The sequence below is a fragment of the Mustela lutreola genome, chromosome 2, assembly GCF_030435805.1.
Source record: "Mustela lutreola isolate mMusLut2 chromosome 2, mMusLut2.pri, whole genome shotgun sequence".
NCBI lineage: Eukaryota > Metazoa > Chordata > Mammalia > Carnivora > Mustelidae > Mustela > Mustela lutreola.
The window spans coordinates 88,037,826-88,054,708 of record NC_081291.1 but is presented as its reverse complement, the minus strand read 5'-3'; the positions used below and the strand labels follow the sequence as shown (position 1 = coordinate 88,054,708).

Here is a 16,883-nt window from a genome sequence, read left to right as displayed (position 1 = left end):
AACGCAGTAGGAGGATGCCTACATCTGGACCTCCTGGGGAACTCGTGCAGGTGCATTACTAATCTTCAAGGGCAGAAACTGCATGAAAAACTTTTTGTTTTTATACCTGCAACAAAGTCCAACATGTAGTCCACAGTTAATAAATCCTGCAAAGTGTGGCAGAATTAAATATTAGTCTTGGATAATTTAATTCACTCCCATGGCTTCAAAATAGGCTATCAAAGGCTTCCCAATGTAGAGCTTTAGCTGTGGCTTTTCTCCACAGGGAGAAGGGTGACTGGGAGGGTAGACCAGCCAGCCCAGCTAAGGCAGGATATAGATGGGAGCACTAGAACTGGCATTCTGGGCTCAGGGGCTGGTTGGAGCAAAGCTGGATCGAGTGGATTTGGTTCAGTCAGCTGATAGACGACTATGGAAATGTGAAACAGATATTTTAAAAATGGATGAGGAAGCCCACAGAAGAGATTGCAGTGCTTGACCTACTGGCCATTGGAAAGTATCTAGAATTCCTCCTTTCTCATGGCATGTAAGACAGGCTATCTACTGCAAACTTTTTTTTTTTTTAAATACTGTTTCTTTGAATAGGCAATATATAAAGCATTTAGTATAACATTCAAAGGGTATAGTAGGTGTATGGTAAAAATAAGTGTGCCTACCACTTTGCCTAAAGTCACTCTCTCTAAAGATAGCTACAGTTGTCAAGTTATTCCACTTATTTTTAAGTACACACAAGTATTTCATATTTGGATACACATATATATGTTCATATGTGTTTATATATTTTCAGACAAATAGTTCATCTAGTAACATATTATATTGAATCTTGATTTTTTTCATTTAACAACTTATACTGTGGTTCTTTCCATTTTTACTTGTGTTATTTTAAAAATCCCAGCCTCTAATATTATCTGAAACAGTGTCCAACATTTGTTTTATGAGAGAATGAATGATTTAATAATAGTCCCTAATTCATTCTGAACCTAAAGTCACCTATGAACAGGTTTTTATAAAGGCCTTGTCTGACAGCCCATCTCCAATATGCATCTTTTTGCTTATAAATATCATACCCAAGCCTCAAAATTAGTATGAAAAGAAATTCACCCAGCAGGAAGCTTCCCTGAATATTGCCTCTCACGCTGTCCTCCAGGAGTTCTTTCCAAGCATGTAATACTCTGCTATTTTTGATTGTCCTCTGATTCTTACTTGTTAACATAATAACCTCTGATTCTTACTTGTTAACATAATAATCATAACGTTTGGCTGGCTCAGTCAGTTAGGCATCTGCCTCTGGCTCAGGTCATCAACCCAGAGTCCTGGGATCGAGTCCTGTGTCTGGCTCCCTACTCATCAGGTTCCCTCTATCTCCTTCTTCTCACTCTTGTTCTCTCTCACTATCTGTCTCTCTCTCTTAAACAAACAAATAAATAAACAAATAAAATCTTAAAAAAAAATCCATAAAGGTGTGACTAACACTCAACAATTTTTATTGAATACTTATTTGTATCAGAGACTTCACTAAGTACCTTATGTACATTTCCCAATAATTCCAGCAACATACCTTTCTCTCCCTTAATGGGCAAATTCCAAGCTGTGGTCCTCTGTTACTTCTAGGGTCCCTATATGACCTCAGCTGCCATAGCAATAAAACCCTCTTCTCCTACCCTTTATTACCTTTCTTTCCTTCCCTTTCTCAATTCCCCACTTGCTTCCTTCCTGAAGTTATCTGCCCAGTCAATGTCTTACACTTGAATCTCCATTCAGGGTCTGCCTTTAGTGAAACCAAACCTAAGGAAACAGGAGATTAGTGTGTGAGTAACTTGTTCAAGTTTATGTATACATCAAGTGGCAGATTCAAGGTTTGAACCTGAAGCCAAGCCCAAAAGTGTCCTACCTGGACTGCCAGCTGGGGAATAAGTGCCTCAAAGCAGACCAGTGAATACTGTATTCCTTCTGTAGTGTGTTTCAAAATGCAAGCCAAAGTCAGAGCTTACTACACACTTCCGCTGCTCCATGTTTTGGAGTGTCTTCCCACTCTAGCACATCAGGACATGCACTGTTAGCTAAGTACACAAGCTCATAATTTGTTACTGAAACTGATGGAAAAGAAAGAGTTCCTCACACTCGTGTGGTGGCTGAGTGTCTCCTTGTCATTTTACAGATAGCAACTTCATCCTTGCGAATGCCCAGGTGGCTAAGGGGTTCCCCATAGTCTACTGTTCTGATGGCTTCTGTGAGCTCGCTGGATTCGCCCGGACCGAAGTCATGCAGAAGAGTTGCAGCTGCAAATTCTTATTTGGAGTTGAAACCAATGAACAGATGATGCTTCAAATAGAAAAGTCACTGGAGGAGAAAACGGAATTCAAAGGAGAAATTATGTTCTACAAGAAGAATGGTGAGTGGCTTTCTTAGACGGATGCTTCTCGGACAGTTGTGAAGGGTCACCTTCTTTCAACTCAATAATGAATCCATCACTCCCATTAGGCTTAGTGGCATTTCACTTAAATATACAGACTGTTACTGAAGTTCCGCAAGTGACACAGGCAATAGCCTGGTTTCAGCCATTAGCTGCATAAACTGCTTGAAAGTTTAGCATTAGAATTCTAACTGTTCAGTGTTAATATATTAACTGAGTGAATGTATGTTAAAATAAGTTGTGTTACAATGTTACTAGGTCTTTCTTAAAATGCATATTAGATATGATAGTTGTTAATGTATTATTAATAGATGATCTTATCCAGGATATTCTCCAACTGTATGCCTTTAAGAACCACATCTCAACCTCAGTCATTAAGGCAGAGGCTCAGGTGTTCATGGGCAGACAAGGAAATTAATTTAAAGGGCAACAGCATAGGCATTTTCTCTTCCAGTTCCCTGGCCACAGAGCCTTTCTCACTACTTTTTTAAAGACAAAAATAAGAGACACACGGTGTAACTCAGGGTGGGAGTAAATTTGCCTGGACTCAAGGCTGCCACTGAGGAAATACGAAGTGTTTTCTTGTGGCTGCAGTTTTGTGACACTTTTCTAAATGAAAGAAGATGTAGGGATGGGTTTGGAATCTGCAGTACTGGGATTCTATGTAGGAATTGTTTTCATTATCTCATGGGCCCTGGTGGTTGGGATGAATCCAAGAGGCATTATATTGGGAAACCACTAAATCAAAATTAGAACAGATTGTCACTTTCAGTTTTTAAAATTCTATCTCTTTCTCTAATAGTTTTTCTAAAATAACATTGCTTCCTGAGATTTATCTGTGCTCATGGCTGCCAAGCTAGAGAACAGACTTCCCAACCTATTTTGCAGTTGGGTTGCACCTGTGACAAAGTTTTGTCTCATTTGCCAATGATATGCAAGAGAATGACTTATATAACTCTTAGGAAAAATCCCCCCAAAATACAGTTGTTTGCCCTGTAATTTCTCTTCCTTTCCCATTATGTTATGGACTGAATTGTGTATCCTCAAAATTCACATTAGAAGCTCTAACACACACTCTGACTATATTCAGAGAGAGGGTCTTTAAAGAGGTAATTAGGGTTAAATGAGATCATAAAGGTGGGACCCCCATCCAATATGACTAGTGTCCTCATAAAAAGAAGAGATACCGACGATATGGGCATACAGAGGAAAGGTTATGTCAAGACACAGTGAGAAGGCAGCTGTCCACGGGCCAAGGAGAGAGGCCTCAAGAAATAAACAACCCTATCAGCATCCTGACCTCCATCTTCAGCCTCCAGAATTGTGAGAAAATAAATTTCTGTGGCTACACCCCATCTGTGGTGTTCCATTAGGGCAGCCCTAGCAAAGCAGTACATGTGGGTCGGAATGTTCAGGTGAAGCCACAAAAGCAGCTTCAACCATTTGTCAAGGGTGACACCATAGAGGAGTGCAGAGCAATAATATAGAAGGAGCCTGGGTCTTGTTACAGATCCATCCTCCCCACCCCAGACAAAAGCAAGTACATTCTCATCTTGTTGGAATAATTTCATTTTGGGGTCTTTTTGTCACGACATCCAAGTTGTGTTCTAACTCAGGTTTTCTCAACTTTGGTGCTATTGACATTGTGGGTTGGTAATTATTTGTTTTGGGGAGGCTCTCCTGAGTGTTGCAGATGATTATAGCACTTCAGGCCTCTGTTTTTGCTCTCAGTATTTAGTTTTGGGGTCACTGTCAGGAAGAGGAATAGGGGCCTGAACATGGGAACTGCATCTTCTTTTATAACTTATTTGTCTTTGGAGGACAGTCTTTGACCATGTAAATTTTGGATACACGGTAGTCATGAACTAATGGAGAGGAGCATTCTGGGAAGGATGGAATATCCAAGGCTTTCACATTAGAAACATAGTTCAGACCATTGTGTCCTTCCCAGTGTCAATAGATAAGGCCTTTGTGGCAAATATGATAAAATAAAAGGACTTCAGCTTTGTGTAATTATACCACAGTCACTGAAGAGCACCTGAAATAGAAGAAAATGGGAGATGCCGCAGAGAATGCAGACTGGTTGGGAGTGATAAAACCAACATCAGTGGAACAAAGTGAAAAGGGATGTCCTTTGTCTAAATTATCTGCTGACTGCAGACTTGTGTTCTCAAACAGGCACCTTGTACAGGTGATTCCAAATCCATCCAAGTGTCTTCCTTTTTAAGCCACCTCCAGATATCCAAATGTGGCAACACTGAGAAAGGTTTAGGCCAAGGAAGTGAATCTAGATGGGAAGCTGAAAGGATGGAGACTTTAGAGGCCAGAAAAGTAGAAAATATGGAGCACATTGTGGGAGTCAACACCCAAAAGAATTTCCTGAGCCTAGGGTTTTATAAGATGTTTGCAGCCTTTTAGACCTCTTTGGGTGGAAATCATTAAAGGCACCAGTCCCCTCTTAACCAATCAATATGGATATTTGCCTGACATTTTGAGCAAATAAATTGATCCAGTTATAAGTTATTGAAAACTGCTGCCTCTTTTATGATAATCAGGCTGTATTTTAGCTATTTTTATATCTCTCTCCACATATAACAGTGAACCTTTGATGGCACAACTTATGCCTTACTTGCGTCCACATGTCTAGTGCGTAGAGCTTGAGTTCAGAGCAGTGTCCAACAAACATTAGTTTCACAGTAAGTGCTTGCTGATTGGAATTGAAATTGATCATCTGAGGGACCTATGGATACTTCAAAGGATGTCTGGATTTCTGATTATTTTTAATAATAAACATATGCCCTCAAGGGTCCTCCCTTGATAGAAGGAAGAAAAGGCCTTGATAGAAGGCATTTTCTTCTAATTTACTTTAGAAAAGAGGTGCTTGTTCCTATTCTTTCTAGATACATTTTGACCATTTGCCATTGAGCTTCTTTGCCCACCAGCACCTCAATGCTTGTCTTGTTCTCCTGACCTCATGGGAAAAGGCTGCTCTTTCTCTTCCTGCTCTGGCCTGTAATTCTGATATCCAGACCCGAGGCTGGTGATGTGCAGCAGAACACTCTAAATGTTCAGGGCATCTATTGGGACTTAACACACTGCTATCAGGATGGCAAATATGGCTATTTGCTAAATTCAGAGGAAAATCAAAGGAGGAAATTCTCACTGGCAGAACCCCAACTCCTAGTTATGTTTTCAGTCTATAAGTCTCCCTCCTTTTTCTCTCTACCCCACCCTAAAGACAGCCCCTTCCTTCATACTTCACAGGCTGAACACCCCTATCCTCTTCAGGAAAACTTTATTGTCTACCCACTAGATTTGTCCACCCTGGAGGGTCTGTTTTCCTCTTTTGACTAGGGAAAAGGGTCTGACATAGCATTCTCCAGAAGAATTCATGCCCCAATGCAGAGTAATTCAGCCCAAATTAAAATAAAACCATAAAGGGATTTGGAAGAATAGGTCACATCTGATCCCTTTTCTTACCTCTGCTCTAACATTATGCGTCCTTCTCTCTGAGTTATTGTGATTTCTTCTAGATAATTAAGAGAAAACAGACATATATAGATCTATATGTAGATACACACACAGCCCTTCTAAAATATAGTTATTAAAGAGAGTATAATCTTTTAAAAAGTCAATAATGATGACAACTATAAAAATAATAATGACTAACACTTAAGCAATATTTACTGTGTACTAAGCACTTTCTCACATATTTAACTCTTATTTATATTAGTCCATTTAACCCTGGAACAATTTTTTTTTAATTTTTTAATTCAAATTTTAATTTTAACTTAAATAAACAATGCAATATTGGTTTTATTTATTTGTTTATTTATTTGAGAGAGAGAGAAAGAGAGAGCAAGAGCATAGGGGAGAGGCAGAGGGAGAAGCAGACTCCCTGTTCAGCCAGGAGCCTGAAATGGGGCTGGATCACAGGACATGGAGTTTGTGACCTGTGCCAAAGGCAGACTCTTAATCATCTGAGCCACCCAGGTGCCCCTGCAATATTGGTTTCTGGAGTAGAATTCAGTGATTCATCATTTACATACAACATCCAGCACTCATCACATCAAGTGACTTCTTTATTTTTTTCTCTTTAATGATTTAATTAATTTACTTGAGATAGAAAAAGCAAGCAGGAGGAGGAGCAGAGGGAGAGGGACAATCTTTTCTTGGTTTCCTGAAGCTTGTTCTCTGAGCCATCTCAGAAAGAGCTCCTAAGAACGGTTTTCTCTGAGTTCTTGCATTTTAGTAACAGTGTGCCTTTGGTCTTTAGACTTGTAGATCAATTTGCTGAAAATTAAACTTTTGGTCCATATTTTCTTCATTTAACTGACTCAGTGATATTATTCCTTTGTGTACTGGCATAGAGCATTATTTTACCTTAAAAGTGTTGCTATTTAAGTATCTTGGTGTTTTGTCCAGAATGTTCAATGGATTTAAGTTATTTTATTTTGTTTTATTTTTATTGATTTTTTAAAATTTTAAACCAATATTTTTAGTGGAGTATATTTTGACATAGGCCATGGGCACACCTTTTTGTAAAGGGCCAGATAGTAAATACTGTATGTATTGCAGACCATACAGTCTAAGTCTCATGTACTCCTCTCTGTCATTGTAGTATGAAGCAACCCTAGAAAGTATGTAAATGAGTAGGTGGGCCATCTCCCAATACATCTGTATTCACAAAAATAGAAAATGGGTTAGATTTAGCTTTCACACATGTCGTATTCTGTCTTCCAGACTCTAGGTTTTTGGCTAAGTTTTTTAATGGTAGAAAGTTATATCCTCCATCATGGAAGACCACCATGATTAGCTGATGAGCCCCAACCTATATATATGTTAATCTTAGCATATCCTCTCTACAGAAATCTTATCTTTCAAGACCATTTTCTTTTTCTTTTAATTTATTTTTTATTTCTAAAAATTTTAATTCCAGTATAGTTAACATAGTGTTATATTTGTCTCAGGTGTATAATATAATGATCCAACAATTCCATTTATCACCCAGTGCTCAGTATAAAAGTACACTCCTTAATCCCCATCACTTATTTCATCCGTCTCCCCATCCACCTCTCCTCTGGTAACCATTAGTTTGTTCTCTATGGTTAAGAATCTCTTTCTTTTTTATTTATTTATTTATTTATTTATTTGACAGAGAGAGATCACAAGTAGGCAGAGAGGCAGGCAGAGAGAGAGGAGGAAGCAGAGAGCCCGATGTGGGACTCGATCCCAGCACCCTGAGATCATGACCTGAGCGGAAGGCAGCGGCTTAACCCACTGAGCCACCCAGGCGCCCCAAGAATCTCTTTCTTGAAGGCACTGGGTGGCTCAGTGGATTAAAGCCTCTGCCTTCGGCTTGGGTCATGATCTCAGGGTCCTGGGATCGAGCTCCATATCGGGCTCTCTGCTTGGCGGGAAGCTTGCTTCCTCCTCTCTCTCTCTCTCTCTCTGCCTGCCTCTCTGCCTATTGGTGATCTCTGTCTGTAAATAAATAAAATCTTTAAAAAAAAAAAAAAGAATCTCTTTCTTGGTTTGTCCCTCTCTCTCTCTCTCTCTCTCTCTCTTTTTCCTTTGTTTTGTTTCTTGAATTCCACATATAAGTGAAATTATATGGTATTTGTCTTTCTCTGACCAACTTCTTTTCCTTGGCATTATGCTTTCTAGATCCACCCATGTTGTTGCAAATGGCAAGATTTTATTTGTTCTTTTTAATGGTAGAATAATATTCCATTGTATCAAGCCCATTTTCATATTAAATAGATCCCAGGAAGAAGAGTGCTGGAGGAGAACAAAAACATAAAAAGAAAATTAAAATGGCATAGTTGGTTTTACAAATATAATATCCTGATGTCTCAGTTTGCTAGGACTGTCACAACAGAGTACCACAAACCAGCGGCTTAGCCAACAGAAATTTATTCTTTCATCATTCTGGAGGCTGGAAATCCACCATCAAAGGGTCAGTTGAGTTAATTTTTCTGAGGGCTATGGGGAAGAATTTGTGCCATGCCTCTGCCCTAGCTTCTAGAGGTTTGCTGGCAATCTTCAGTGTTCCTTAGCTTGTAGAAGCATCATCCCAATCTCTACTTTCATCCTCACATAGTATTTTCCCTGTGTGAGTGGCTATGTCAAGATTTCCCCATTTATATAAGGACTTCTGTCATAGTTGATTAGCACTCACCTTAATGACCTCACTTGAACTTGATTACTCCTGTATTGACTCTCTCCAAATAAGGTCACATTCTGAGGTAGTAGACGTTAGGATTCTACCCTATCTTTTTGACAAACAAAAGTAAACCTGAAACACCTGGTTACAGTCACATTAAATATACTACAATTTAAGTTACTTGCCCCAAATTGTAAACTAGTAAACAAAGAAACCAAGCTACAGAAACATCCTCTAACTTCAAGGTTTTTGCCCTGAAGCCACTGACTCTGTGGAAGTAGGGATGGGACCACTTTCTAGGGGCATTTTGCAAATCTCTGGGGATGTTTGACTCAATAATTGGGGTGGGGGACTGCTTTTGCCATTTAGTGGGAAGGAGTCAGGGATGCTAAATGTACTATAATGTATGGATTGGTCTGATAATTGAAGAACTGTCCAGGATCTAACATGGATTTCTTTCTTTTAAAATTGTTTTTAAAATTTTATTGAGGTATAATTTGTATGCCAAAAATTACACATATTTAATATATAAGACTTGATGAGTTTGGACATATACCTATGATATCAATTTTAGTATATGTGCTGCCGAAGTGAGCACATATACCTATGATACCAGAGCACAATCAAGATTCTAAATGTGTCCATCACCTCCAAAAATTTCCTTGTTTTCTTTTGTGGCTGGTTTATTTGTGGGGAGAACACTTTACATGAGATCTCTCCTCTTTATACAAAGTGCTAAATCGGTCACTGAAGGACAAATACTGCATGATTCTACTTACATGAGGTATCTAAAATAGTTAAACTCATAGAAGCAGGAAATAAATTGTTGAGGGGAGGAGGAAAAAGGGGGTGGGGATACAGTTTCAGTCTTGCAAGATGAGTAAGTCAGCAGAGAACCACTGTATGACACAGTACCCAAAGTTAACAAGACACTACCATGCACTCTATGACTTTCTAATGCCCTGTCAGGTTTTCCAGGAAGTAAAACACTGGTTTCTAATTATCTGAACTTAGAACTTAACACACAGTGTTTTGGGCAAGGCTTTCATTTCCCACTGAATTTCCAAGAAGAAAACCATAGTGTAGCAAGGAATGATTAAACTTTATCTTGTTCCAAATTTCACCCATTTCAGAAACCTCTTGTCACTGACTCACAGTACTTGTGGATGCTGTGCATCTGCTGGGCTCTGCACGAAGAGCTCTTGCATTCTGGGGATGCATATTAGTTTATCAGAGATGACCTCACTTTCATTTTATGTTAGATTACTGCTAATAATATATAATGCTGCTTTTCTGAAAATAGTCTGTATAATCATATTATGATTTTTTTCAGTTCTAAATAGAAAACAGGGAAATACAAGTATTTATCACAAAAGGAATCTCGAATCTGATAGCATTTAGTTTTTTTGTTTTTTTTTTTTTAAGATTTTATTTATTTATTTGACAGAGAGAGACACAGCGGGAGGGGGAACACAAGCAGGGCGAGTGGGAGAGGGAGAAGCAGGCTTCCCACCTAGCAGGGAGCCTGAAGAGATCAGATTCCAAGACCCTGGGATGGTGACCTGAGCCCAAGGCAGACACCTAACAACTGAGCCACCCACGCACCCTTGATAGCAGTTTAGATAACTCTTTTCATTCACAGGGTCACTCATTCCTAAGTTACCTACAAGATTGGCCATTATTTCTGCGTATTTTCTGAACTATTGCTTCATGTTTTTCAGTTGACTCTTTTTTCACATTCGGATTGTAAGCAAAAGAAAACTAAATCACTACTCTAAATGGAAAACTGGGATCACTAGCCTCAAAAAGAAGGTAACCATAAATAAATACAATGAGGGGTGCCTCATGGCTCAGTCAGTTAAGTGTCCACCTCTTGGTTTGGGCTCAGGTCGTGATCTCAGGGTTGTGAGATCAAGCCTGGTTTCAGGCTCTGTGCTCAGTAGGGAATCTGCTTGACTTTCTTTCTCCCTCTTCCTCTGCCCCGTGCCTCAACGCTCTCACGTGCACATGTACCTGTGCTCTCTCTCAAAGAAATACATCTTAAGAAAAAAAAATGCAATGAAAACATTGTAATTTCACTTTGTGAAATTAAAAAAAAATATATCACGAAATCTTAGTAATAATCAATCTAATATATTATAGTGTTTCAACCAGCACATATGTTATTTTATTTAATTTTCCCAGTAAGAAATCAGGTAAAATTGAATTGTCTCACACTTATAGATAAGGAAACTGTAATGCTGAAAAACTTTTGAACACTCAAGTGTGTGTTATGTGATAGATAGTCCTCAACTTGTCGAAACTTGGAAAAGTGCCTAGAAATATCAATGCATTTTTCTTTTTTTCTTCTTAAATATATTTAGATTTTCAACTTTCTGTGGTAATGGACTTTATGTATTTGTGACAACAAAAACAATTTATTTACAATTTACTATCTGTTTAGGGTAGGTGCCGGGAGGAGGAGGATCCTTTGTTGACTCAGCTGCTAGATCTACATTCATTACACATCAGAAGCTGAAAAACTAAATTGCTCAGAAAATAAAAAGTAGTATGTGTTGGGGGGTGAGTAGGGAGAAAGCTGGAACATTGAAGCCGAGGAGGCTTCTCTTTGGTGACCAAGGGTGGAAGAAGAGAAGGGGAGGTAGGAGATGATCAGAAGAGAAGGTGAGAGAAAGAGTGAGAGAAATGGGGAGACACTGGTGGTGTCTTGTTCATTTTCCTCCAAATGTCTACAGGGAGGCTAGAGGTACTAGCTGCATATTTCACTTTCAATGTACATTAAAGCTAATAGACATTAGAATGTAAGATATTTATATGAACTACCAAAAATAATCTGTGTTCTACCAGGAGTATGCATACCGCCAGTTGGGTAACACATTGTTTTTACTCTGGTACACACGGAAACTTTCTGAATCAGACATAACGCACATTCAGTCTTAGGAGGTCAGTTCATGATCAGGGAGGAGAATTCCTCCTGAACTTCCTCTTTTTTTTCTTTTCTTTTCTTTTCTTTTTCTTTTTTTTTTTTTTTTTACAATGAGCTACTCATAGCAGATAATTATAGTAAGGAACACTTTCCTTCTAACACTAAGTTTATATGTAAGATATTCTTAGTGCGTTCTGTTACACTGTTTTTCAAATGACTGTGCAGATGATTTTTAGAATATTTGATTAGGCCCTCCAGGTATTTAAGAAATGGAACTCTATATAGGAAAAGAGACAAAGCCTTGGGGTTGGAGAATGTCAAATGATTCTCAAAATTAACATTTTAAATGTGCCGCATAGTTCCCTCCCTATTACTGTTAAGAGATGGGCTTGTAGCATTGCAAATAGAATGGTTTCATGTAAGATCCCAACTTCAGAGCAAGGGGTGTCATGCCCATCCTTGTAATAAATGAACAACAAGAAAATGCACTTTAACGGAAACTGTACTGTCTAAAGGATTGTCTTCTGTGGCTGTGGGGTTTCCCAGCATGGGCGTCACTCACAGTCACTTTAGCTTTCCACCACATCGAGAGAACAATGAGGCAAGCCAGCTGGCTGGGAACCAATTTCAACAAGAGTTAGAGAACAGGGTTTGAGATTACAGAAAATAAAAGAAATTTTATCATGAGGTTGAGGGAGTCCTGGGGTGGTAGGAGAGGTAATTCTGAGGGAAGCAAGATCATTTTCCCTCCTAGCCTTACCCTGGACTCAGACCAGAGTCCTCGAGAAACAAAGCACAAAGGCAAGTGTCATCCTTTGATGGGATCTCCTCTGACTGTTGAGACTGTCAAAGCCACAGGCATTAGCCTGGCTTGGGGTGGTCCTTTGGCAGCAACTGAAGGCTTCTCAGTGATCCTGGAGGACAGAGCTTAGAGTTTGCAGAGTTTAGAGTCTTGCATTCTTGGAAGTCAAGAGGACTAGATTGTTTGAGACACTCCTAGATTTTAGAAGTATTTGTGAAGAGCCCATTGGGGACTCATGCTTCCTGAAAAGCTAGTGAAGGTAGGAGCCTGGAAGCTTTGTTCCTGGGAAATGACACAAGCATGTTCTTACCCGTAGGCATGTGGAGTCAGGGAGGCAGAGTACAGTTTATCTCGTGTCCCAGTTAACTATTGATGTGCCATAGCTACCTCAGAATTGAGCGGCTTAAAACAGTGGCTGTTATAGCTTATAGTATTGTGGGTCAGGAACCCAGGCTAGACTTGGCAGAATGATTCTTCTTCCTTTTTGCAGCTGGTTGTTAGGTGGTGTTCAGATGGGAGATGATTGCATGTTCGGACTGGAGGACTTTGGATGATTTCACTCGCTTGTCTAGCATCTTAGAAGTCTGGGATCCATTGGGACAGTGGACTAAAGTGCCTACACAGAGCCTCTCGTGGAGGCCTCCAGGAGTCTAGTGTTCCATTGACCAGACGGAGACTGGAGACATTTTGTGACACTGTTTAGGATGTCACTTGCATAAATTCTTTCATACTGTATTGGGATTATGGTTGGAGCAGCTGCAAGGCTACCCACATTCATGAAAAGGGGACCTAGTTCCCAATCCCCCCACTCTTTTTTTTTTTTTGACGATTTTATTTATTTATTTGAGGGAGAGAAAGAGAGAGAGCATGAGAGGGGTGAGGGTCAGAGGGAGAAACCGACTCCCTGCTGAGCAGGAGCCCAATGTGGGACTTGATCCTGGTACTCCAGAATCATGACCTGAGCTGAAGGCAGTCGCTGAACCGACTGAGCCACCCAGGCACCCCCCTCCCCTTTTTAAAAAGATTTTATTTATTTATTTGACAGACAGTAGGAGAGGGAACACAAGCTGGGGGGTCGAGGGGTGAGAGAAGGAGAAGCTCAGGTTTCCTGCAGAGCAGGGAGCCCATGCGGGACTCCATCCCAGGACCCTGGGATCATGACCTGAGCCCAAGGCAGACACTTATTGAGTGGGCCACCCAGGCGCCCCCTCCCCTTTTTTTTAAAGATTTTTTTTGCTCCCAGCTCTTATACAGGAGTGACCACAAATGGGCAGCCATGTTTTACAAACTTCACATCTAGATTTGTTGAAACGCATTTGGTGAAGGAGACAGAGCAAAAGTAGCAAGAGGCAAGAGGACATTTAATTCTCATGCTTATGAAATTTACAGTTTTCCTAAATATCTGGAGGGCCACAACGAGGGACCACGCTTCCCACAACTAAGTGTATTAGAGAACAGTGGGTCAGGTTGCTGCTGCTTGCTTTCGGCTGCTTTCCAGTCCGATTCCTCTGAGGTTTTACTTCGGACTTCGCATGCCCCAAAATAGCATTTTATGATGCTTTTATGATTCCATGATGATTCTCCAAAATGTCTGTTCAGTCTTGATAGAAGATGAGTCGCTTCTATTTCTCTCCTGTGCCTTTTGCATTCAGGAAGGAAGGGTCAGAAATGCAGCTCCAGTAAACAGCCTTACGGTGCTGGGAGCGGGAAGGTGAAGGGCTCTGAGAGGCGGCAGTGCATGTGCAGCCTTGGTCGGGCCGCGGCCTGGCAGTTCAGCTTTTCACGCACATGTAATGCAGGCTTCGTCCTTGGAACCGTAGGTAGGCTTCTCGGGCTGTTTCTCATGCATCTGGACAAACTACTGTAAGAGAAAGCGTGCTCTTTGTGAGTGCCCACAGTGAGGGTTGCATTGTTGAGTTTCAGGTCAATTCTCATATGGATGTGTTCATGCCGGCTATCAGGGCGGTCAGAACTAGGTGAGATGGACCTATGGATCAGACCTCAGTGCATTTGTCGGAACCGCCCAGTGCTGCCTGTCATGTGGAGACTGAAAGGTCCCTGCGTGCCTTCCCTTCTTCACAGGTAGCCTCCCTGACTCCATGCAGACGACTTCACAAGGCAGTAACACCCGGTCCTTCCTGCGTGTCCGCTGCCAGCCAAGCTCTGTGCTCTGCCCTTTGCCCGTGCTGTGACTCCAGTTACTCCTGGCATCAGTCCTTGGAGGCCAATCATTTAATATCCCACTTCACAGTTAAGAAACTCACAGAGAAACGAAGTGGACTTCTGACGGTTGCACTCTCAGACACTAGGTCATGCTCAAGGGCATGGCAAACCTCAGCTTTGGGCTAGGGACCCCGTGACTCTGCCTCACCGGCCCCTGTCTGATGGGGGAGAGTGGCTGCCTAGGTGCTGTCCCTAAGTCTCTGGGAAGACCTGGCAAACTGTCAAGGAAGGAACCTATTAAGTGACTCATTTTTGTACCTGTGGCTAGTCATGATTTCATCTTCATGAGCCGGAAATGAAGTGTAACCGCAAACAATGCTTGAGAATCTTTGGAGTGAAACAAGTTCCCTTTGAAATAAGAAAAGTTTTAAAGGTTCTCTCTCTGTGGTGAGAAGTAGGTATTGGAGGATCAAGCTCTGGCAAGGAAGGATCTTCCCACTATGTTTACTGTGCCCAGGCCAAAGATCTGCTCCGAATAGCTAGTAAAACCAGAGCAATATTGAGAATCGGAAAGGCTTGGGGTAGAATCTTCGCCATATACTAAGTATGTGCACCAGCTAAGTGAGTTGGCTTGTCTAAGCCTCTCCTTGACCTTCTCTGAATCAGAGACAGGCACCCTCAGAGAAGTCTGCTGGAGGACCAAATGAAATAACTCTTGCTCAGCACCCATTATTAAGAAAAGCTACATAATTTGTAGAGTCCATTGAAAAGTGAAAATATAGACACACCCCTGCCCGGCCACAGCTCACCTTTAAAAATATCTACTAAAAATTTCAAGATAGCGATAGTGGATCATTTAATTAAAGCCTGGGGCCCTCCTGAGTGCAGAAGGGTTAAATGAAACTATTGCAACTCAGGCCCTGAATCATGACGGTCTGACTTAAGGCCGTGGAGGGAAGAATGACTTTCTGTAACACGGCAAAGAGTCCATGTGGTTGCTCTAGCGATCTGGGGTTCTGGTACCCACTAGTGTGTAAATTGGGTTAGTGTCACCGAGTAGGGGCTTGTCACTGAGAAATAAAGCATAGGTCTGTTTTTATGCAACTGTAACCAGTCAATATTATATAATTATTCATAGTAAGAGTATAGCATGTTTAGAATAGTGTGATTTTTTTGTGTGTGAGTATTGTAATTCTCCGACAACTCAGGAGATACAGAACCTCTCAGCTAAGACATCCCAGAATCTTTATGGGGTCCCTCTGAAGATGGTCAGATGGCCAGTGAGGTGAGGCAGAACTAGAAACCAGGCCACAGGCCAGGGCTCAGACACTGGATTCAGACATCTAAGTGGGAGTTTCTGTGGGTCTGGTGCTCTGGGAAATGGGAACAGACAGGTTCTTCTTCTGAGGAAAATATGTCAGGGGAGGAAGTGCTGTTTGTTGTAGGGTTATGATGTTCAGAACCCATTTCATAGGCATACAACCAGTGTGACTGCACTCAGGAGGGCCCCAGGCCCCAAATCATCTTCCTACAATGTACATCTGACCTCACTATGCTCCCGTGACCAAGCCTTCAGTGATTCCTCCTTGTCCTTCTTGATAAATGAAGACTCCTTAGCCTGGTGTGGAAGCCACTCATGAGCTAGTTGTGCTCTACAGTATACCTCTTCAGACTCCTTCAGTTCTGCGCTCCCTTCTCCCCTCTTTCTTTCCTCATCATCTCTACCCAAGCACAGCCTTGCTTCAACTTGATTCATCATTTCATAGTTTTTCAAAAATGCCCTCTGTTCTAACTTCCTTGCCTTTTTCCTTGACCCTTGCCCTGCCCACACCCTCCCACTAGACCAGTGAAATCATCATGGTTCCGTTCAAAGCTGTCTCATCTGTCAGGCCTTCACCACCTGGGGCCTTCTGTTTCACATCATGCTTGTTCTTCATAGAAGGCACCATCTTTGGTCCCTCAAAATGTAGACATTGAAACTCAAATCCCAATGTGATCTGTTAGGAAGTGGGGCCTTTGGGGGTGATTAGGTTGTGAGGGTGGAGCCCTTGTGAATGGGGTTGGGGTCTTTATAAGAAGAGGTCAGAGAGCTAGCCTACTGCCTGTCCACGGTGTGCGAACACAATGAGAAGTCAGCAGTCTGTAACCCAACAGAGGACTCTCGCTGCAACCAAACTGTGTCAGCACCCTGATCTCAGACTTCCAGCCTCCAAAGCTGTGAGAAATGAATTCTTTTTGTTCTGAAGCCCGTCTATACAGTACTTTCTTACAGCAGACCAAACTTCCTGATGCATCCTTTGTTGTAACTTTCCCTTTAAATATCCATCTTTGCCAGGAGATTGTGCATGGTTGAAGGTGGCTTTTTTTTTTTTTTTTTTTACTGGTGCCATAATAATTAATCATGGTATCTGCC

General features: G+C 41.2%; 1 protein-coding gene across 1 annotated transcript in view; it reads left to right on the top strand.

Annotated features, from left to right (window-relative positions):
- Positions 1–16,883, top strand: part of KCNH8 (potassium voltage-gated channel subfamily H member 8) — a 384,883-nt gene that overhangs the window by 121,383 nt on the left and 246,617 nt on the right. Inside the window, exon 2 of the mRNA XM_059162514.1 lies at positions 2,159–2,392. Within this exon, the coding sequence (XP_059018497.1) occupies positions 2,159–2,392 (234 nt within the window). The remainder of the gene's footprint in view (positions 1–2,158; positions 2,393–16,883) is intronic.